Source organism: Phaethon aethereus (assembly GCF_964289735.1).
Source record: "Phaethon aethereus genome assembly, chromosome: 3".
In the NCBI taxonomy this organism is placed as follows: Eukaryota; Metazoa; Chordata; class Aves; order Phaethontiformes; family Phaethontidae; genus Phaethon; species Phaethon aethereus.
The window spans coordinates 105,880,460-105,905,159 of NC_138576.1; the positions used below are offsets into that span (position 1 = coordinate 105,880,460).

The 24,700-nt window shown below is 37.6% G+C and overlaps 1 protein-coding gene across 1 annotated transcript in view; it reads right to left on the minus strand.

Annotated features, from left to right (window-relative positions):
- The window catches only part of USH2A (usherin), a gene marked incomplete at its 3' end in the record, with an annotated part of 396,540 nt that overhangs the window by 88,401 nt on the left and 283,439 nt on the right, over nt 1-24,700 (minus strand). The window contains exons 44-49 of the mRNA XM_081997162.1: nt 22,487-22,696; nt 20,932-21,134; nt 19,030-19,142; nt 12,136-12,334; nt 3,588-3,756; nt 370-591 (exon numbers count right to left, since the gene is read on the minus strand). Of these exons, the coding sequence (XP_081853288.1) occupies nt 370-591; nt 3,588-3,756; nt 12,136-12,334; nt 19,030-19,142; nt 20,932-21,134; nt 22,487-22,696 (1,116 nt within the window). The remainder of the gene's footprint in view (nt 1-369; nt 592-3,587; nt 3,757-12,135; nt 12,335-19,029; nt 19,143-20,931; nt 21,135-22,486; nt 22,697-24,700) is intronic.

The following is a 24,700-nucleotide window of genomic DNA, read 5'->3' on the forward strand; positions in this document are numbered from 1 at the left end:
ACATCTCCAGAGCAAATGGAAAACCCCTGCGCCGGGATACATGGCAGCACAAGGTGGCCAAGTCTAATCTCTGCTCTACTCATTGAGAAGGGACGGGTCTTATTTCCTGGCTGGCATAATGAAAGACCATGCACTCCTCCTTTTGAATTTTCTGGTGTCTCTAGCCTCCATAACTTTTGGACAAAGGCAAAGAAGAGTTATCAAAAGCTCACCATTTCGCTGCCTGTCAGAATAGGTGAATAAAGTACAACATCATTTTAACAAATTGACATACACACCTTAAAACTGAGTGTGTCACTCCTGAATGGTTAGTATCACAAGAGATTTAGAAAGAGGAAGACCCTTTTTCCTTCAAAACTTATCACTTACCAGTGAGAGGTCTGTGTGCGGTCCCTTCTTCTTCATCACCACAACAGACTAAGTCCGCGCTTATGACTTCTCCACCACAGCACTGCTGATTGAAACTATCATGGAGGGATCCACCACAGCAGATTTGATTGCCTGATGTGGAGTAAGGCATTCCCTGGCAGCAAGAGTCACCAATTCCAACTGAAACTCTGTTTTGCTCTTCGTTAGGGCAACATACTTCTCCTGTCAATTTAAGAATATAATTAAATATTTTATACATTTATAGCTCTTGAAATCCCTGAGAGTCTTTCATCTGATAGCAACAAGTCTGCATTCACACATTAGTTGCTTCATGTACAAAACATTCCACGTGAAAGCATGGAATCGCTCCATATAATGCTATAAAAGTATTATATTAATTTATTATAATAATTAAAGAAATATGCATTTATGAATTCAGGGCCAAGACTCTGTAAGGTATCAAAATGCAAGCATGACAAAGACAAACTGAGAAGAGCAATAAAAATAATTTCTGTAAATATGATAATTATACAGCTGAAAACCTTTAAGTAGAGGCAGCTACATAGTAAAGAGAGTTTGTTCTTGCTATGATTAACAGAACAGTCAGCCTACTTATCCTACTTAGTCTCGGCAAAAAATTTCCTTGTCTCCTCCAAAATCATTCCAAAATTGTTTGAAGATCTAATTCACACTGCTTAAAAAGTTTTCAATGTTGCCCAAGGCTCCCTCTCTCAAAGAACTTAAGGATTAAACTCACTTTAAACGTTAAATACCACCATCACAATCAGTGGCGCTGGCTGCTACTTAAGCAAAAGCATCAGGTTTTGCAGGAAAAGGCCTTTGGATAAGACTGCAAATGAGACTGAGGCTGTAACGGCGGGCTGGGCTGGGATAAACGGTGCGGTATGAACAGAGTAGATACTGCTATAAAGGATACCAAAATTATGGTAAATGGCAATAATTTTCATTCAGTAGTGGCTGCACTTGATCTGATCCAGTGTTCTAAAAGTTACATTTTTGTATTATCTTTCTGTGTTGCAACGTTTTCTGTGGCTCAAATGTCATTTGGAAGGAGTAGGGGTGGGGTTTTTGCTATCACAGATGGGTAATAAAGGTCATTAAAGTATTTGGATTCCTGATTGTTAATGAACAAAATGTGTTTTGATTTTTAAAACTCATTTTTCTCATTGAAAGTAATATCTCAAGCCCTTTTCTTCTGAAAGGTTGCGAATTACAGGCAGGGAACCCTAAACCCAATGCAGCTTTTGTCAGAAATAAACATGTGATGTGATTGTAACAGATGAGGAAGAACACCGTTTTCCTTCCCCCGCCCCGTTCCTTGCCAAAGAGGTGCCTGCGTGGTAGTAGCATTATTTGTTCTGCTCTGCTTTAAAAATCTCTCCTCCCATCTTAGTTCTGGGATGGATGTTTGCACTTCTTTGTGCACTACTCTTTCAGGAACTGAGATTCCTGCCTTCCTAATTTGTAATCTTCATGCCTTCAGCCCCGTGTGCTTCAGTACATCTAGAGCTATCAAGCTGGCCAAACAACATCTGGGAAATATGTATGCTTAGAGAGTTTCCTGTATAAATAACTTTATCAAATAAAGTCAATAATAAACAAAAAAAGATGAGAACAAATTTTTAGAGTATAATAGATATAATCTGTTTAGATACTTCATCATATTTTTCTTCATTCCTCAGAATCTAATTTAGTTGCTACACAGAGAAAGTAGTAAAACACAGAATGTAGCTTACATTTATTGGAAATAAAACTGGTTTTTTTAAAAGAACTATTAGACATAAGACACAAAGGATCAGTAACCTTCTCATTAACCTCTCAAAATGGGATCCATTCCAAGTTAGGCTTGAAAATGTTCTCTCTCTGAAAACTACCATGCAGTCTTACCAGTTAATTGTTATCCTTATCAAAGAATGACCCACATTAACATTTAGCTTGAGGTTATTAGCATATTTATAAAAATAAAAAAGAAAAAAGTGACCAACATTGTTCATGTTGCTGCCCTTTAGAGTATGGAAAAAGAGAACGCAGCAAGTATACTTAGAAAAGAAAATGTTTAAAATCATGTTCAAATATTCATTGTTTCATGCTTGTGGTCTGCTGACTGAACAAAAACTACTTTCAGACATAAGACATTTTGTTTCACCGTGCTTTTCTTTCTTGATGTAAACAACATTAAGCTAGTTAACAAAGACCACTGGATGGGGACAGAGGTCACAGTATAATCCCTCCATTTCAGTACATTGAGATTAATGAGGCCAGCAAAATACTCTTCTCTGGTTCTTCCACGTGATAACATTTTTCTGGTGACATCATGGAAGGCATTCTAATTTTGTGATATATGAATTACTTTTCAAAGGATCAGAACTCTGGATGTGCTGAATGTGTTGGCAAAAATTCAAGCATTTCTGAGCCTAGGGAATGTGTGCCAGCTCATGAGTAATGGAAGCATTTTAGCTCCTGACCTGACAATTGCCTACAAAGAGATATATGCTCTGAACACTGCCCCCTGAAAGGGCTCTCCTCCCCCTTTTCCTCCCCTCTCCCTGTCAAAAACCCACCAAACAACTCGAAACCCAAACTCTGGACAATAGCACAGAAGCACAGTTTTGGCAAACTTCCCAAGCAGTTCGGCGAGTAAGAGCATGAGCAGCCTTAAGGAAAGGATGAATTTCCATCAAAGATAATACGTGTGGGATGTGTACTTTGATCAAGTAGTAGGAGTAGACAATGCAGAAACAAGTAGAAGTGACATAATCCATAATATCAACCCCAAATGCTAACAATTCTTCCACAAAAGAAATGGCTGGGGAAAATCACCTGGGGTCAAATCAAGCCGAGAACTAAACTGCACCACTAAATTGCCTGATGGTGTTCCTATTAAGCAGAACTGCCCTCCCCATTATGCAGCACTTACCGCAATTAAGTATAGTTTGGCATAAATTATTTCTCTGGGAAATGACCCAATGATCAGGTTTCATCTATTAAGCCTTTCTTGTATAAACAGTGTACTCTGTTTATAAGACAAAGTCAGTGCAATTTTCTTTGCTTATCCCACTGAACACAAGGCTCGAAGACATCTAGAAATCTTGATAAATCCCACATTTATTGCTATGTTTTCGTTCTCCTTGGTTTAACTGATATAGCTACTTTGCTGTTTTGTTTCTTTCAAGCACTGGAAAGGAGTTGTCTCTTACCTGCTAATACCCTAGTGTAATAGCCACCACAGCACTGATGTTTCGGTTGCACAGCATGTATCTGACCACCACAGCAAACCCCTGGTGAATTAAGAATAAATGGAATGTACTTGTCCTCGCAACATTGGAAGCCAGGTTTATTGTCGTGCAGAATCCCATTACAACACACCTAGAAGTAGTTAAAAAAAAAAAAAATCAGTAAGGCAATATCTGTTAAACAGAACATAGTGTGTTCTCTGGCAAAACAATGTATGTGAAAACATGTACAACACATGCGAGTACGGACACTAATATGACTGCAGTCAAATAAAATGCAACTTGGCTAAAATCATGTGCCCTCCAGCATTATCAGACTTCAATAAACTACTCTGTATCTGACAGAATGCTGTTGTTTTGTGGCCTTAAACCATACTGCACCTTAATAAAATAGTCCATTAATATGAATCATCTTCATATGCCTTCCAGGCTGTTTGAGTCTCTCAATATGGAGTAAATTGCAATATGTACATATAATCTACCATCACCTTATCCTTTTCTCCCCAATTCTTATTTATTTATTTTTTTATTTATTCATTTATGATGAAATATGTCATCTGAAACCCTTACAACTAAAAAACAGGATCTCCCAATATGAGCTCTTGGGTTTTCTTTCACATAAAAATAAGTAGCATTTTCTTCTTATAGCACATGATCACTTATTTATGACCACAGTTCTTCAGACAATGTGATCTCAAGAGAATAGTGTTTATATAAGGATTTTTCTTTTTCAAAATAAAATTTACATGGAAATGAATTTTGAAAGGGCCTTTTAACTGTGGACTTGTTTCTAGGTGCTGTCGAGAAAATTATATGCTTGAACAATCAAATAATTATTTGTACACTTATTCCTGAGTTGATGGAGTGGCACACTGTATACCGAGCAAATCATATAGGTCAGTAGAATCATCATAAAAATTGTAAACTCAGATCAGAGTGTCAGTGCAACTTGTATTAGCCAGAAGGATGCCTCTTGCAGCGAGACAGAAAACGCAGTTGGCAGTACAGGACAGATATTAGAGCAGAGTTGCTCCTTTGTTTTCTTTTGGTGTGGAGCACTTCCACCCCGACTTTACACACATTCTAAATCAGGTTATCTTAGTTGCAAAGAAAGAAAGTGATCCTCTAGAGGATCTTTTGTTTACTTAGGTACTTTAAGTACTAGCTGACAAAAAACTTTTAAAAAATGCATATTACTAGGCCCAGGATGTCTAATTTGTATTATTATATTTCTATTTGTATTTATTTTAACAAAAATATATGCATATAGAAAAAAGAGTGGTACTTTTCCTAAGTGGTAAACAAATTCTTTCTGACTTCAGAAAGATGACGCTTTGCTTTGTTCACTTTTGATTGGCCTTTAATCAATCACCTGTGGGAGTGTTAGGTTAGGTTCTGAAGTTACAATTTACAATACATAAACAATATGTAACCCAAAATTAACATGAGGTAGGGCAGAAGGGTTTTTTGTTTCCTCACTATATTTTGAGGTTTTATAACCTTATATGCTTTGACTTCTCGCACTGTTTTCTGCTTTTCCAGCACACTTTCTCATTCAGCATCCGTTTTAGACTACCAACATAGCTGAATTTTGTCATTTTCTGTTCAGGAATTTTGAGTCTCTATAGGTCCTATTATATTATTTTGCTGTCCACCTTGTCACTGGTAATGTAATCCAATCTATGAATTTAATTAACCTACTGTTCTTTCTTCCAGATCATTAGTTAAGATGTCAAATAAAACTCTGCTTTACACCTCTTCCTCTGCTTCCTATCTTTTGGATATTTTTTTTATGACTGGCACACACTCCAGGCTGAGTTATTCTTCATTTACAGTTGGCTCCAAAGCAACCTAAAAGATTACTTGGTCTCTCTGTATTTCCAATTCATTTAAAAGCATTCTTAAAAATATCACATCAAGTACTATTGTGCCACTGTCCTCAAAATAGATTACGTTTAGCAACAATTCTTGACACTTGTAAAAAATGCCCTCTGTCCTGTCCTTTTTACCGTATCCTGAGCTTGAGACACCAGAGCCAGTAAATGCGGTACCTGCCTGCATGAAAGGAGGCCAAATACCTGTTCCTCACACATTCTTGGTCCCAATTTGTATGCCCCTTGGGATTGTGTTCCCCTCTGATCTGTCTAGCCCAATTTCTCTTCTTCTTTTCATGGATTTCATTTGTCATGCCAGTACTGCTTCCTGCTTTTCAGTGATGTACGCCACCCAAATTTCACCTGAACACGGTCTTTCCATCTTTGCCATAAAGAAACTTGCACATCTTTGGCATTATCCAGGCTCAAATGCTTGAGCAGCCATTTTACTTTCCATGAGATGTTTCCAGTTTTAAGAAATGCCCCTTCTCTTGTGAATCCTCAGTAGAAACAGCTACCCTGCATATTTCACACAGTCACTGGGAAGGCCATTTTAGTACTAACTCTAGAGCATTCTGGTTGGAACATTATTTGTAAGATTGCATTATTACTGGTATCTCTCCTTTTCCTCTTGAATTCCCTCAGAAAATCCCCTGCTGAACACCCAGGTATGTTACAATAGTTTCAGCAGCTATTTTTAAATTTTTAAAATGTTAAAAATTATTTAAGATCCTCAGTATTTCTCAATACCCTATAGACAGCTTCTAAAAATGGGTCCAGTCAGCTCTAAAACACTTTCAGACTCTCTTCTGGCATTACCGATTGATATAGTTGGTGCTATTATTATGTAGCTCCATAACATCCTCTGCAGTCAGCTGTAAATTGTTAAATAACACTTTTTTGGCAGTCCTCTAAAGATAGTTAGTTTCTATGTGCATTGATATTCAGCCCAAGGATTCTGCATTATCAATCCATAAAATAAAATGCATTCAAGTAATGCTAAAATTATGTCATAGGCAAAGAAGAAAAGCAGATGGATTGAAAGTTATAGTGGCAAAAGGTTATTATTATCTCATCCTCTTAGATCTAAAAGTGACAGTCCCAACTGGATGGTGTTACTATGTACATGAAAGTAGAAGCCTCGTAGCAATCAGATACAGTGACACCAACATTTTAGGCAGGTCGGAGATCTCACCCTCGTACAGAGGGTCGAATGCTTGACATATGCTTGCTAACCAGAAGATCTTTACTATTGATGGAAATGATACAAGATGTTCATCCTTAGCTATCGTGGGAGCCCTTAAAAATGTTGGTAGACTGAGTTACTCACAAATCAATCCTGTAGTTATCCTCCCATCCAAGCCCACAGAGGGACTGCGACTCAGGGACTGGGAAGGGCTGGGCATAAAGAAAGGCTTATTATGATAGCTGAGAATGGCCCGGTCAGCCATGACACCAGCACAGCGTAACTAGATACCGAATTTGGCACGTAGGATTACAGAATATTTTAACAATTTTTAAAAATACTCCAAACTTATCAATGCAACTCTCCTTTAATTAAAATTGTGCCATCCCTGATCCCTCTGCTTGCTGAAGACTTTGCTGAAGGATATTATCTGGCCTTATGGACACATGCCAGTAGAGCTAGGACTGATTTACTCAAACAAACAGATGTGCTAGGCAGCCATGTTTATCCTTCTTGTCAAACGTTTGCTGCCAGAGTCACTTTGTGAAATAGCAATTCACAAAACACTCTAAGGAATTCCTATTAGCTACAGGAGTTCATTAAAAATTTCTGCCTGTGGAGCAAACACCAGAGTAATGATTGACCCATCATGTTCTCATGTGAGAGGGAATATTTTAAATTAGCACGGCTCATTCTTTTTTACTTAAATTATCTCTGAATCTAGATAGACACCCTTTTTTGCTAAGTATACTGACTCACCCATTTCTTTTCTCAAATTGCTGTTCTCTTTTGGTATTTGGTACAGCCTCAGATCTAAAATCCATGAGCGGAAATTACTGTTATTCTGTTACAAATCACTATTTATAATCTTAATAAAATGAGTTTCATTTCCTGTCTTTCAGGTGTGTTACAACACACATTGTACATGAAGTGTTGTCTTTTTAAAGGTTCTCCAAACCTGAAAGAACTTGAAAAGAATTTCCACAATACTGATAGCATTAATAGTAAATTTTACATAAATATTGATGAAATATCCTTCACCAGTGTCGAGATGTGTTAGTTATCACTCCTGAAAATTGTGCTTTTGAGGCTAGCTATCAAGCCACCGTTTTGCTCCTCCTGTCCTTAAAGAGAAGAATCCTCCTGGTGTTTTTAACAAATGGCACATGTTAATGACGATGAGTAAAGGGGTAAGACTGTACTTCCTAGTAATGTCAGAGCTATATTTGCTTAGTTCATTAACTGCAGATTTATACAGCTTGTTGATACTGAAAATAAAAAGTGCTGAAGCTGTATTAACACCTTCAGTCAGGATCCTTTTAACCGTTGATGTTCATAATCATAATCCATTGTGTACAGAAATTATTAGCCTTTATGCCACTATTTTAATTACTTTTTTACTCTACCTGCCTCATTATTTTCAGTGTTCACCTCAGGATGCCAGTAACAACAGAAGGACAGTTGGGTAGCTACATGGATAATACAGGAATGCTTTCCACTTTGGTACTGAGATTATGCTCCTTGATGGCTGAAGCTAGGGCACGTTCCCTTGTTAATTGAAGTACGTCTATGCAGATCTCGTGATATGTGCTCTCTAAGCTGATGTCTGGTTTGAGATTTCAAATATGGATAGAGTTATGGATCACACCTTACTGAAAATGGCTAGGAAAAGACTGTCAATTTTGGTAGTTCGGAAACACTTAAGCAGCACAGGACTGTTACTGTAAAAGGTACACAGGACATAGGGACCCTCCTGGCAGATGACAAAATTAATCATGAGAGTGTATTCTCAGCTTTTCTGCAGAAATAGATACAAACAAAACCCTTTCTAAATTCTTTCTGCACTCAAGAATTATGAATCCATCCGAATCTCATTACAAACACCAGGGTAAGGATACTAGCCACACCACTGTGTTAGCTTTAGTTAAAACAACAGGGATTTTTGACATTGAAGCAGAAAACTGGGTAACGACTAGAAACAAGAAGTAGGAATCTGATGCAAAGATTATTAGAATAGAGGGAATCTTTTCTGGTCTTCATTAGGCTTAATATCAGGCCTACGCGAGCCCATGAATGTGCATGTACACATGTCCCTTTGTAGTGAAAAGGTCATTTGCCCTTTTAGAGGTTCCCAAGACAGCTCTGAGCAAGTTGGTTTATTTACACAGCACAGTGCTATGCAGAGATATAAACCTGCATCCCCAGCGCAGCACACATATACCAGTGCAGCCCTGCACCCGGGCTATTTAGCACTGCTGTGCTACTTAGCTGGACCCAGCTCAGCTAACGTTAGCTGAAGAGTCCCTGCATCCCACTCTGCTGTGCAGTGAAAACACACCTATGTATTCCTGTTACCGAAACACTTCATTTTCTATGGATGAAGGGATTATGTTTTGGCAATCTCTTACGTAGATAAGAAGTTATCACAAATTCCTCTTTTTCTGCAGTGCCTTACAGTAGCAAGCTAATGATGCCCAATGTAACCCATAGATCCATAAGGAAATATTAATAAATAACCCAAGACATATATCCAAATTATTTTTGCATAAAAGGGCTAATTTTCCCTCTCACTTTATACTCCTGAATTCAAGGAAATTGTAAGAGGGAAATTAGACCCATTGTGTCTCGTATACAAGGTGCAACAAACAACCTGAGAAAAACTGAGAACTCCACAACCTGTTTGTCTATTGGAACTATATACAATGTGCCGGCTTTTGCTGACCAGTCTATCATCAAATGAACAAAAAACTTGTTTATTATTCTGGATCTGAACATTACTTAAGCTGCTCAGCATTTAATTCTCAGTGGCATCTCTTCGCATTTGGCTGTACAATTACTGTACGGTGAATAGCAGCTGGCACTGTGATAAGAGGCTTTCTTCTCAGAACAAGTGTACGCTGGTCAATTCTTTTCACAGAATCATAGAACAGTTTGGGTTGGAAGGGACCTTTAAAGGTCATCTAGTCCAACCCCCCTGCAGTGAGCAGGGACATCTTCAACTGGATCAGGTTGCTCAGAGCCCCGTACAACCTGACCTGGAATGTTGCCAGGGATGGGGCATCTCCCACCTCTCTGGGCAACCTGGGCCAGGGTTTCACCACCCTCGTTGTCAAAAATTGCTTCCTTAGATCTAGTTGAAATCCACCCTCTTTTAGTTTAAAACCATTACCCCTTGTCTTATTGCAGCAGGCCCTGCTAAGGACCATATACTAGCATAAATGCTTCAGCATTATAGCTGGCATAGACTGACAGTGAATTCTATAAAAGCGTGACAGAGTCCCGCCACATAAGGTCTTACGCTGTCGCTGTTTGCAGACTCTGGTTTAAGAGAAGCATAGATATACCAGGAGCAATGTAGATATCTCTTGCAGACATTTTGGATAGCTAGTGCAGATACACATAGCAAACCAGACAAAGCACTGGGAGGGGAATTTTAATCAACTCACTCACGAAAATTACTCCCATGTCATTTTATGTATGAGTGCTTCAGTTTCCTATGGACTTTCCAGGCATTTATTACATATCCATTACTTAACAAATAGCACCCATTCCTAGCCACAGTCTCTGAGAATACAGAGAGACCATTATAACAAAATAATGCCAAATTAATTAGAAAAAATTAGAAAGTCAGGAAGATATAAAAATAAACGGACACTCTCCAAGCTCAAAGTTACCATAAATGCATGAAAGCTGAAAAAATAAAAATGGAGAAGAAAACTTGTAGAATTAATATAATACAAATTTAGCTCATACACATGCCAAGATCTATTATAAAGTCTACCATGCCAAAAACGTGAAATAAGTAAATTTACCTTTCAGAACAAAGGACTGCCCATAATTCACTTACAAGATTTCAGAAATACATATGTTTAGTATAGTATTGCTTTCAAGGGAACTCAAAAGCTAAAGCTGCGTTGGCTGGAATAATTTATATTTTGATTTGAACCCCTTAATTACTGTCTTGTCTCACAGGAAATCTTGTGAATACATATTGTTTGCTTTAGTCATGGAACATGTGATGATGCCTTTGACAAATAGGGACACTATTTCATTACACTAAATCTTACTTTCAAACTACAAGTTTTCTACCTCATTTGTCAATAAAAACCATTACAGACTCCCACTACACTATTGATCCTACTCCTAAACAGGAACTCATATGAAGATTAACCTGAAAATAGCCATAATTTAAAAAGACATCTGACAAATCACAATGAATCCCGTTCAGAGCTGCTCATCATTGTCATGTAACAGCCACCTGCTTGTAGCTGAATCTAAATAGATTTTCTGTACTGGAGAATCTGGTCATTAAGCGTTTAGTCAAGGAAGAATTCGGGGGGGGACACGAGGACAACGACACACGGGGGAACGGCCAGACACACAGCAAGTCATGTTAATAACGCCTGTTTGCCATGCAGGTTTTGAGGAATGATTCCTCACACACAGAGAAGCTTTATAGTTTTACTAGTGTTTTTGAATTTCTGCATACACCTAGAAAACTTCCTCTGGCCTTTAAGTGGTCCAGTGTGACCACTTTATGCCAAAGAAGCTGTATGAACTACCATCACATGCTCCACAGACACCTGAATACTTGAGCTGCCAAAGAATCTCCTCTAGCAGTTTACAGTGGGTGCTCTATGGCTCACAGCTGAGCAAAACTGATTGTTCCAAGTGGGATGCAAAAATACATAGAGAGGTCGATACACACATGTAGCCAGCATGTAATTTGTCACAATGGGATCGGATCAGTGGCTTCAAGAGGTTAGTACTGAGATTCCTCAAACTTCCATTACATGTGGCTTGTGAGATTTACTTTGGACCTCATTCAGGTACATCCTGATTCCTTGAGATGAACATCTGCAGTATGCATATGGAGCAAAGCTTTGTGAAGGGAAGAGGCTTCAGATGCGTGCTTGTGAAGTGAGGTGGTCCACAAACTTGTTGGAAACCTAAAGTGGCCATCCAGGGCCGCAGCATATTTGAAGGGGTTTTGAAACACGTGTTCTGGCTTGGCTTCCTGTGCAAGGGAATTAGTTCGCATGTATTAAAACCATTTCTACCCTGAGCCAGCATGTAGTAAATGAAAAGACTCTGGGGATTCACTTCAGAACTGCACTATTACTCCAAACCAAAGTGTTAATGCAAGATATCCATAAATGCGAACCAGTTCTTTTCTCCTAAAAGGAGAAACAAAGTCAACAATCACAGACTTAAGACAACAGAATCACTTGTCATCAGCTGATTCATACACTGCTGGAGATTTTTGCACAGCTATCCCTGTACTGAGCTCAAACATCCATACTTGATTTTAAAAAGTTCCAAGACATGTATCAGAGCCTTGATTTTATAATATCAAAAGAAGCAGAACCCTCCACTTCCCTTCCTCTGATAATTAAAGAGGTTTGGTTTACACACTTATTCCTAAAAGAATAACTTAAGAATATACATGTACCTTCAACTCTGGATGGTAACACACTTGTCCACAGATATTTTCATGCTTTTTACATTCTAACAAGATGCACATTTTATTACTTTTGCTGCTCCTTGGAGTCTTTGATGCAGTACACCTCTGCCATGCTTTACGTAAGAGTTCGTATCCCAGGATAATGCCATTTGGCTGTCCTGGTGATGCCCAGTTGATTTGAAGAGATCTACGATAAGCAGAAAATTAACATCTGTTAAATTATTGAAAGTATTTATGCTTCTATGGATACTTATGTTAAAGGATTAGAACATAGTAATTCCATTTTATAAGTGGAGTGAAATATTTTGAAGTGTCCAAAATGTTCCTCTGGATGGTGAATTTCACAGCTGCTTTAATAACCGAAAAGTGTAAACAATTGAAAAAACTGTCAATATGTGCTAATATTCTGGAAAAATAAATCACACATGCAATCAAAGTCCTTCAAGGTTACTATTTAAAAGACATCTCATTCATAATTCTGGAAACTTATGCGCAATAAACTTCCTAGCATTTTACTAATTTCATTTCAGGGGTAAGAGGAAGGATTCAGCATGCTTTCCTGGCACTACACCAAAGGCGTACGTGAACTATTGTCACGGCCGGCATGACTGTTCCATGCTCAGATAGGAGCCTGATGGAGGACAGGCAGTTGCGGGGCAAAAGACCACCCCTTGCCCTCTGAGCTGTAGCCAATGCAGCTTGCCCACATTGTGCTCAGTCACCATTTAGAAAATACTTGTGTTCATCTTGCCTTTTCCCTGCTTTCAGAAACATAAAAAAATGTATGTTCCTTTGAAGTGTATTCTTCAGCACAGAATTAAGAGAACTCATCACAGCATCAGTAAGCAGGAGTTCTCTGCTTAAATATTTTCATTGACATAAAATTAGAAGTAAAATATGCAAGTGTTTATCACAAGTAACACTCAAGACTTCTGACTTTGAGCACAAAAGTATGACTACAGCAGCCCACAAAAGACCATAAAACAAAATCCTGTTGTTGATTTCAGGTTTGATATCAGACCATCATCGGTTTAAGGAAGAAAGTATCTTAAGGGAAAAATCATGTTAAACTGTAGCATGCCTGTCACTTCTAAAAATGTGCAAATATTGGCTTCAATATCTCACTTAATATTAGATTTTTTAAAAAAAAAAGGTCAAAAGGGACATTTGAAATAGAAACTTGTTGTGTCTTTTATAATGTACATATTTTACATTGGTATTTCAAATGAAAACTTCAACTCTTGCGTAATCTCTCTGGAATGTTGCATAATACACAAATTTCTTTCACTGTGACTCTCTTTTGGTAAAGAGAAGGCGATCCCAGTGCTACATGTAGATCAATAGGAGGACTGACAACATTGCATAGTATATATTTAGGCTCCAAGTACCTCTTTTTAATCTCCATGTCCCAATTACACAGCCACTGCCAGAATGCCAGTGACATCATAAATTAGCATTAATTTAAAGCGAAAATGTTACAGTGAAACAGCTGCTGAGATAAACTTTGACATCTTAACAGAATAAAAATAACTGAATTATTATTTCACTTCCTTGAGGTATAAACAGAGGAATACACACAGCAATAAGCCTTTGCAGAACAGGAATTAATGTCACCTATGAAGGAATAACTTCACAGGTGACTTGTAGAGTCACCATTATCAGTCCAAGGTCTTAATCTGAACCACAGATTGAATTCCATATTGCGTACATGGCTATTTTGTATTCACTGCATATTCTACCACAGGCACATGAACACACATGCACATACGCACACGTCTACATTTAAATAATGGACCTAACTGAAAAACATAAAAGCAGGAATATATATTGTATAAACCTTAGAAAAAAGATAAAAAGGAAAGGAAAAGAAGAGTAATAGTACTTCCATCTTTATAAATGCCATTGTAACTCTCTCCTGGCCTTTGCACAGTATAGATCAGAAGAGCAAAGAAAGCATTTCCAGTCATATTTTTGAATTATTTGCTTTCTACAAGTTTCATTCAGACCCTCAAGGGTATATTTTCAAAGTATTGTGCCAGATTTTGCAGTTTTGCAAGTCATATTGCTCTCTAAAATAATTTCAAGTTAGACATAAGAACTGATGCAATGATTTGAACACTTTGCCTTTTCTGCAGAGCTCAGCATGTATTTCTTTCTTTTAACAAGGAATCAATTTATTAATTGATAAATTAATTAATTATTATTCAATTTATAGATATACATTTGGGGTGGACATAGGCTGGTATTGTGTAAAGCTGCAGCTGCACAAGAAAATTACATGGCGTGGGAGTTCACTGACCAGTGCCACCGAGAGGGTAAAACTCGGTATGACCTTCCAATAATGACTCACGGATAAGCAGACTCCTTCCTAAATGAACGTTTCAGTTATGTCTACACCTTCTCATGTTTGCCACCCATGGCAAATTGTGGTGGTTTTGAAAGCACCACAGCAAGAACAACGTATAGCTCATTTTTAAAAAAATCAGCAGGGTTTTCAAAGGTCTGCAGAGGCTTTTTGACACCTCCCCATCTGAACAAATACCCCAGGCTGAGCTGAGAACCTTCGCTTTAGCATACATCAAGCTGTGTCATGTATGGTGCACTTGATACAGCTACAGAAACACGGGGACGGAGCCTGCCCACCCTCTCCTCTTCATCCCCAGTTAGTCCCTCTCAGGTAAACAGGAGTTGTGTCTATGCTGGTAAGTGCCCACAGCCCAAACTACAGAAGCCGACTTGCAAATTCCGGGCACAGATAGATGTACAACACCGGGATGTGGCATATAGTCCTTGTCTGCCCAGAGGAAACTTCCTTTCAAGCGTGTGCCATTTATGATAGTTCAAATGCTGGACGAGTCCCTTCTGTGACTGCTGTCAATGTAGCAAAAATACTACTCACCTCCCAGAGAAAAGGCAGCCTAACCAGCTACACAGGAAAGAACTGCTTCGGACTACAAGGTCCAGGAGACACTGCAGTACTTCCAGGAGATAAAGAACAAATTCAAACTGATCCACAAAGGTGTATTTGCTTTTGGTGCAACAAAACAAATGGAAAACCCTTGGCTGAAGCATGTGAAGACAATTCATTTTGACATTTCCAGGTAGAAATATTTTTTTTTTTATCAGTATTACAAGTTTGATATAACATCAGACACATTTTGGTAAACCAGACTTTGGAAAATAAATTCTGTTTTTTGCCTGCTTCAAGTATCACCAGCTTCGAGTATCCATGAGCCATGAAAAGAACTCCTCATGATTTTTTTTGTCAACTCAGTAGTAAAGGTTCAACCATCAAGATTAAGAATATAAGGCGGCCTCATTTTCGAATCTTGAGAGCAAATGTTGTATTAGTCTCACCAAACACAAGGATTAAATTTTAAAAATCACATGAAATCTAAGATTCAATGACTTTACTTTCAAGAGCTGGAATTCAAAAAAAAGTCACAGAAGAATCACAAGATTCGCCTGACATTTTTAAGATAGGGAACACTACTATTATTAATGACCAGTGGATGAAATAAAGTAGAAGATCACATACACCAAGCAACTGCTTCAGCATTATTGCACAGGAATTAACTACCTGTTGTAATTGTGGACTGCAGCGCTACCATAATTAGAGAGGCAGTATGACACAGTACAGAAAGTCTGATAACAGCATTACGCTTCTATTGTTGCTACAAACTTCTTCATTAAATCTTTCTGTGCCTTGTTTTTCCCATTACTAACGCAGGGAGAGCAATCAGGTTTCCCCCATGGGAACACTGCCTTGGACATTTCAGGCAAAGTGCCATAAAACTCAGCGTACTTGTGAAACCTGACTTTGTGTGTTGCCTGGACATGGCTCCACAGCAACCTTCCCCAGCATTTCATGTTTACTCCCATAGTTACGAATCCCGTTATTCATACTTTCCGCCCATTTTCCCAGTATGGAAAAGCAGACTTACTGGTCTTTAGTTCCCCAGTTCCTCTCAGAGGAATCTGCACTACATTGTCTCATCTTCAATTCCTGCAGTCCCAAGACCACTTTAAAGGACATTTTATACAGCTAAGTAGTTTGACACTTTCATATTTGAGCTCCTTGAGAACTCTTGAGCAAATACCTTCATCCCAACAATTTATCACTATATGTTTTATCCAGTTGTTCTAAAATCTAACTAACATGTTAATCTGAGAGAGTTCCTCCAGCTCATTCACCCATGAACAGCATCTGATACATAAATCTCCCCAGGCTCCATGATACTGAACATAAACCAAATAATTCACCTAGCTTTTCTCCCATGGCTTTATCTTCTTTGAGCTTTCTGTTACACCCTGACCATGGTTTCTGGTTCCCCCAAGCTGCATAAAGGGCCCTGTCTTACTTCACGAAGCTCTGAAGGATTTTCCCTAGTTTATGCCACATCGTGTTTTCAGAGCCATCAACCTTTTAATTAAGCACTGAACAGGATTTCTGGCAGGGTTCATCTGCATTGTGCCTCAGTTTTCTGAAAGGAACAAAGCTGCTATGAAGTACTGTTATTAGGGAAAAACTAAGCATGCTGTATTACAAGGAACAAGAGAAAGAAGAAAAGCTTTTAAAGGGAAAAGAACGATTTTCCAACATACCATGAAAATTTAATGCACTACACAAAATTTAAGTCAGCATCCACATGTATACAGTACTCAGAGAACTTTCAAATCTGTGCAATAAAATACAGTACTTCTCTATAGAGACAAACCCTGAGGTCCCAACTGAAAAAAAAAAGCATACTTGATTTCAACAGGATTTGTTTCTACCTAAAGAGGGCCAATGCATCCCCTTCCAAAAAAAAAAAAACCAAAAAACACAACCCAGATGAGAAACATAACAAACCAGAACCTGGCTTAGAACTTCAGGACTGGGTCACACACTGTTTTCTATTTGAAGTCGGCATTATAAAATAATCATTCCAGGACTGTGACCTTTTGTGCCAAGTTTAAGCCTGAAGCTGAGTTATTAACTGTAAGGGGTGGAAAAGTAAGGTATTTATAACGGCTCCAGTGGTATAACCTTCATTAGAACAGTGTGGATGGAGCTGCTATCAGAAAGACTTCTAAGAAGTTGGTGGGTGAAATTATAATTTATGTCATGCAGCACCTTGAGGCAAATTTAAAAACAATTATTTGTGAATGCTACAAAGACATTATCCTACAGCATTCTCATCAATAATACAACCCCCCAAACTGATTCAGAGGAGGGGAAAATGCCATGATTCCAATTAAAGTCAATAAATTGCGCAGTCTGTATTATATCTCAAGTATCCCATGAGCCTACACTCTAGAAATGCCTTTTTTTCCCTATCTGATGACAGGTATGTATTAAAATGTCCTCTTGTCTACACAGACTGGTTTTCTGTCCAAGCTTTTTCTTTTATGGAGGACAAATAAGCAAAATTCATATTCAGCCCAGCACCTGCTGAAGCTGTCAGCTGTAGTGTTTGTCATATTTCAATCAAAGCTGAAGCCAGCCAGTCATTTTTATACTGCACAATCCCTACATACTCGAGGACCAGAATTAATGAATTAGCTATTGATTAAATTCCACTCTAGCAAATCCACCGTGGCAAATAAATGAACTACCCGGGGCACGTGTAGGCCACGGCCAGACATGTCCGGGCAATCGATCAGTAGTTAGTATTCTTTTGGGATATAAGAACAGCTGATGATAATATGACATGTAGGAAAAGGCACTGTAGAAACAGAGTCTGTTTCTGGCTGAGCAGATTATAAAGTAGGAAGGCATTTTTGATCCTTTTGCATTCATGTGTTATGACATATTTAGTCTCTATATAATAGCAGAAACATGCATAAGTGTTTGCAGTACAGACAATACAGACAAAGGCATACATAAGTTAAAGCCAAGGGCAAAAGATGAGATCCTGAACTGAGTTCTTATCATCAAACAAAGCTTTGACTCTATCTGTATGTGTGACAGAAAAATAGCAAGCTTAATTTCATCCTCATACAGAAACAAATGCTGAATTGAAGCAAAATGTAGAAATGATAAACAGCAAACCAAAGTCCTTAAGAGACTGGAGAAGCAAATCCGTTCTGCTGGCCGTTTCCGAATGTTCAGATGCTAGATTTTCATAATTAAAAAAAAAAAAGACGACTTTTTTTCTTTCTATAAAAGAAACACTGCTAATGAGCATACTCCACCAGAATGTAATAAAATCACATGAACAATAACACACACACAGGAGGCTGTTTTATTGTTGGTGTAATTCTGAAAAATGTGTTAGCGAGCTTACTTTTAGTCTGTCTTTGGAAGATATTAACTCCCAAAGAATCAGTGTATATGTTACTATTTGGCTGCTTCTAAGGACTGCAAATGTGATGCTCCCTTTACAGTTAAGAAGTTTGCCCATGCCTGTGGACATAGTGGATAGGCAGATTGCAAACAGCGGTTCAAGGAGACACAGATATGCAATGCCTTTTACGATAGCTTACTAATTCTTACTGTTGTGATGGGTGACTTCTTTTACCCACAATTATTCTAAGTTTCCATTATCAGCATCACATTGCTCCCCGAGCATTAATCTTCCTCGTCTTAACTGACAGCAAAATGTGATAATTTTCATTCCCCTACACTTCTTCTCTTAACTATTTCCACTTATGCCTTATTTATTGTCACAGCACAGTGATACCCAAATGGGTATATACAATCAACCAAGGGTGAGATTTCGTCAATTGCTCTTTTGGCCAAAAACTCCAAGACCAAAAATAACAATGAAAAATATTTTTAAAGTGTATACTGAATTCTTTTATGCACCTTTTTTAACTGAGAGAAGACAACCTTACGTTCTGGTCCCTGTTGCAGCCACAAATTGCTCTGATATATGAAAGCCACCTATAGCATAGTACCTTGAGCCAGTTATGTGAATAACGGGTGCTGACAGCTGCTTTGGCTCATCTTCCACAGTTGTAATCTGGGTCCCATTGCTTCTCACACAGGCATACACCGTGCAGGCTTCAATCTGATGAAGAAGAACATGAGTTTCACATACTCAGCTGCAGAAATTATTCAGCTCTGCTACTCATTTAGACTTCTCTCTTCACTCAAGATTTTATCCTTTTCTATTTAACATATTCCACACAGCCAAGAAAATACCACAGCTTTGAGATAAGTATATCTACCAGAGATATACTGCGCATATCACATTTTCCCACATCATTTTCAATAAAAGAGTATATGCAGCCCTCTGGCTAATTGCTATTCTCTATTAAATTATCACCAACAGAGTTGCAGTGAATTTGTTTTTCTGTATGTCTATGTAGAATCTGGTACACAACACTGAAAAAATTTACTTTGATCTGGAGCCTTAAGTTTTCTACACCTATCATATGTTCTGACATAAAAGTAAGTGTAATTTTTCCTTAATATTTTTCTGGAAAATTAAAAGTGAAAAATGCAAATAGGAATCATACACCTTGTTATGAAAAATGGCACAGAAATAAAAACTTATTCCTTCCTCCTGGGGTTAAACTAAGGAGAGGCAAAGTCAAATAGCTAGTGAAGGATGGTTACATGGTTTCTGTATTGTCAAAAAAGAAGTCACTTACAATAAAAGCACACAAAAAATGAAAGATAATGCAGTAAGATTTCCAGTGAGATGCACATGCATCCAAGATAATATTGTTTCCAGGACAAGGAGAAAAGGAATCAAAAGAAAAAAATAATTAAAACCAGCTTATTTTGATTTTACCTATCACATTGATGCAAGTGTAAGTCCAGTATAAAGACTAGGAAAGCAGAAGAGAAGAATAATTAACATCTCAAGCAACAGAAGGTGGCCATGGTAAATTAATATAGAGGGTCTATAAGTGAGGCAGTACACTGAATTTGCATTGTTATTGAGAAAAGACAAATGTGTTTCCAAGCAGCATTCAGAAAGTCATATGTGTATTCATGGATGGAGGTTTGCTGTTTCAGAGGGGCTGGAACATAGAAATCTGTTACGGTATGCCTGTCTGGGATGTTTATTTATGGCATGTAGTAACTGGATGCAAATTTTCAGAACGAAGTATACATGGTAGTACTGAGTCCTTCTCATATATAATGCAAACCAAACCTGAACGAGATAGACAGGTATAGTTACTATTAAGTGTCAAACTGTATTTCTTGAATATATTAATACAGCTTAAGGATAGAAAGATTTTTTAAATTTTTTTTTTTATTCTACACTAAGTATTTTGCCTTTCATTAGATATGTGAATAGAAAGGCAAACATCAAGATAGAGAAAGGGAAAAGCAAAGAAAAAATATTGTACTTATTAACAGCATACAAAGTACTACTATGATTTCAGAGATCAGCTCTGCTTCCTCATCAGAAGGATAAGGAAAAAAAAAGCATGATAAAAGGATGACAAATGCAATATCATTATTTCTCTGTGCTGATATATTATGCATGCCTGATGTTTCTAAAACAATTGCAATTTTCTTTTAATGAGTAGGAGTAGAATCTTTGCCTCTTTGTAATATATGTTGAGGCTTTGCTAATGTTGTAGCACAGAGCATTTAGGGGAAAGTAAATGGAGTTTTGAGGGTTTGAAAAAAGATAATGGAATTTTGTATTATGGAAAGTGTACACAGACCCAAAATAACCTGAAAATAAATTTATGCCTTGTATGTATATACACACAAACATCAGTGCAAATATATGTTCATGTATGTAAAGAAATTAATTAAACAATATTCCGCTTGGAAATACATGTATTTTATGTAAAATTAACGTATATGACACAACCCAGAAAAGATATTCTAACCTGTATATCGTATACAGTGAATGGAGACAAATCTGCTAAAAGAAAGGAGCCCGGCTCGTTCATTCCAGTCTTGTACTGCTTATTATTTACATAGATAGAGTACTCTGTGACAACACCATTTGGGTTTGAAGGCGATGTCCAGATGACACGTACAGCTGTACCGTTGATGATGACAACCTCTGGAGGGAACATGCCCTCAGGCTCTAGAAATAAAGGAAGAAACTGAATAAACTCCAGCTGTCTCTGCAAAAGCACTTGTTTAACCAAATGCAGATTAGTATTTAGGTTTAGCAAAGGGTTCACTGCTTATCTGCTTTCCTCTGATGAAGTTATCACAGTCTGTAGTCTTCTGTAAATTGGCTTATTATACTCTCAGTTAGAAACCATGAGAGCTGATGGTAAAATGCTTTACACCAGCAGCATAGTGTCAATCATCAGTAGTATGTGGCCAGTGAGATATGATGATAAATTATTCACCCATCTGCACTGCCAACATACAAACATTTTTATGTCTCCCCAATCCTAATCCTTCCAAAAAAAAGGGAAAAACAGAGCATTTTGCTCTTGAAGCAAAACCTGAGACCAAAATACTTTATGTCTGGCGGAACGTGACGTTATCAGCCTCATAGCTGAAGTACTATGAAGCAATATGCAATATTGCCATTATGTAAATGGTTTCGAATGTTGATTACTATAGGTAATGAAGAAGTCTAACACTTATTTAAAATAAAAAACCCCACAACACCTTCTTTAGCGTTAAATTACATAATTATCTAACCATGCCAGAAATAACCATGCATAGACCTATTTTTATCATAAGAACCCATCTTTACCAGTTGAAAAACTGTCCTTGCAATCGATTCAATTTTATAAACAAAAGGTGCTGACCTTTGGCATCAGAAAGGAAATGGAATCCTCACTTAAAGTGCTTTGCTAATGACCTGGAACACTTGCTTCTGAGGTAATGATATTATAATGTTTATAATGAGACTTTATAAAGCAAAAAGATTAGAAAGACCATTCTAAACATCTAATCTCAGATTCACAATTTTTTTTTATTTTATTCCTCCCCCAGCTCCTCCCCCCACACTTGCCCGCTGGCATTGAAATGACTCATAAAGAAATTTCTTCGAGGCTGAACTTACACCTAGAGTTTCTGGTGACTCAGGAAAGGCCCTGTGTATGACTGTCATGTCAAAGGCATATTGCTTCACAGAGCAAATATTTTTAAAAACCCATTAATTGTTTCTAAATTCCACCATTTATTGATATGAACTCAGCTCCGAACTTAGTGCACACAGATAGGAGTATGCAGGAGAAGATGAGAACAAACTGGGTTAATATCTGCTATTAGAGCTTTTGCTTCTGTCTCAGCGGGACCGTTTATTGATCTACCGCATGATGACAACCAGCACTTAAGCATTTTAGCGTTTTAGCCCTTTTTCCTTTTATACCGGAAATTTTATAATGGAAGGATGACTGATCTCAACCCTAACAAAAATCAATCAATTTCATTCTCAGATTTTAAGCCAAGCTGCATTCACTGCTAACCAACCTCCATCTGAGGTAGTCACATGCACAACTTCACTGCTGATGCTGTGGGCTCCGTTAAAAACTTGAAAAAATATCTGATACTCTGTGTTGGGCTGCAAATCACCTATGACCATAGAGGTTACATCAGCCTGGATCCTCAGAGATCTTCTATCATCAGTAGAATTCAAGAAGAGGGTGTAATATGCAACATCTCCTTGCAAATCTTGTAGTGCTAAGAAAAGAAAGGAAAAGCATTGGGAGATCAACTGGGAAATATTCAGTCAGCAAGTTTTTTATCAACAACATTTATTGTGAAGAGAAAAACAGATTTTACGCAGACCCCCTTATTTAAAAAATAGCAAAGATTCCATTAAGTGCCTTCAATTTCACCCTTATAAGCGGAGATGCAGACTGCTCTTCCAAACTTGTCAAAATTGTTAACAGTTCATCATCCTATCTAATACTGGAGAAAGTGTTCTTTCTCTAGACATCCCCATGATGACAATGGAATCTGTTAAGTAAACAAATTAATAGGTGAAACCCACTGCTAGCAGTGTGTGCAGACCTTGCAGCTTGCCACTGCAAAAGGATGGCTTTCACCCAGATAGAAGGAAGAGAGCAAATCAGATTACTCTACGGCACTAGTTTAAGACAGAAACCTCAAAGATTTTTTTCCCTTTTTGCTCCTTCCCTTCAAAAAAAACATCCTTACCCCACCCCAAAAGTTCTGAACTCCTGCGTTAGTCCTCTAGTCATAAATAAGGGGCAAGTGCCTATGTCTTAAATTATGGCTACATTCAACTTTACACAGATGACCTTTTGGCCATAGTAAAAATGCAAATCTATGTGTTGTTATTTAGGAACAATCATGATAGCATCATCTACATGTAAAGCTGTAATACACTCAGAAGCATTATATTTACAGGGGACAAAAACAACTCTTCACATTTCTTCCTAACATGTGTGTTGCCCACCACTAGCTTCCCCAGTGAAAGGAAGAAAAAAACCCGTATGATTTTCTGGCTACACAAGGAAGGACCTTCATTGGTCTGAGCTGGTGGATAAACAAGGATTCCAGGCAAGCCTTGCTTCTCCATTTTAGTAGCTCAGATACAGTCTATTATCTTATCTGTCCTTTGTCAAACACTTTAAGTTCCTATCTGATCAAATGCAACTGTGCTTCCAGTAGGCACCAAGATGAAAAGAATAATTATGACAAAAACCTTAAGCATTGATACACATTGCTTATAGATGACACGCTGTAACACTGAATGGGTGTCATCTGACTGGGAAATAGCATTGATAAAAGCCAAAAGCATATTTTCAGGTTTAATAGTACACAGTTTTGTCACAGAAATTCTTAATCAAGACTGATATGTTATTTTTATTTTAAGTGGTACAGATACAAGTTCTAAATCCTTAGAAGTCAGAAACCTTCAGTAAGTTTTCCAGAAAAAGAAAACTAGCAAGGCAACTTACATTAAAGACTCCTAAGTTCCCAAAGAAAACCAGAAAATAATTTAAAAACTAATATTATGAAAAAATGAAACTTGGCTATACCAGAGAGTTAATATGCTTATTGCAACATAAGAAGCGATAAAATACAATAAGGTTTTCAAATAATGAATGGCACTGTCTTGGTGTTTAGCCTTTATACTCACAAACATGTATGAAGAAAATTTCTAAGGTGTGAATGAAAATAAAACCAGATTGCATTACCTACATCTAGAAGGTCAGGGGTTTAGATTACTACGGTAATGAAACTTCAGCGAGCTGCTTCAGATCTATTACATTTGTCAGTTTTTATAAGCATGCTTACTTCAGGCATGCAATTATAAAATAAAGAGACTACATTTGTTGCAATTCAGCACCCAGTCCTTATAAAATCATTTGCATGTAAGTCACGAAGAAATTCCCCACTGCTATATTAGCAAGCCAACTAGAGAAATTGGCTAAATTCATTTTAAGGAGCAGAGCAAAAAGAGAGAGAAAGGGGATCCTCTCATCCTGAAGGAATGTAGATGTAAATTTTCATACAAAGAGATGAAATATACCATAAAGACAACAGGATTTTGCGTACTACTACTTTATAGATTTCTCATGAGGGTGCATTAACTATTTCTTCACTTTCACTATTCTCATTCTGCAGAAATAGCACATAATAAATACAAACATGACTGAGAAATAGCAAAATGTGCACACTTCTTTTTCCTATTTCTTTCCTCTCCTTTCAAGG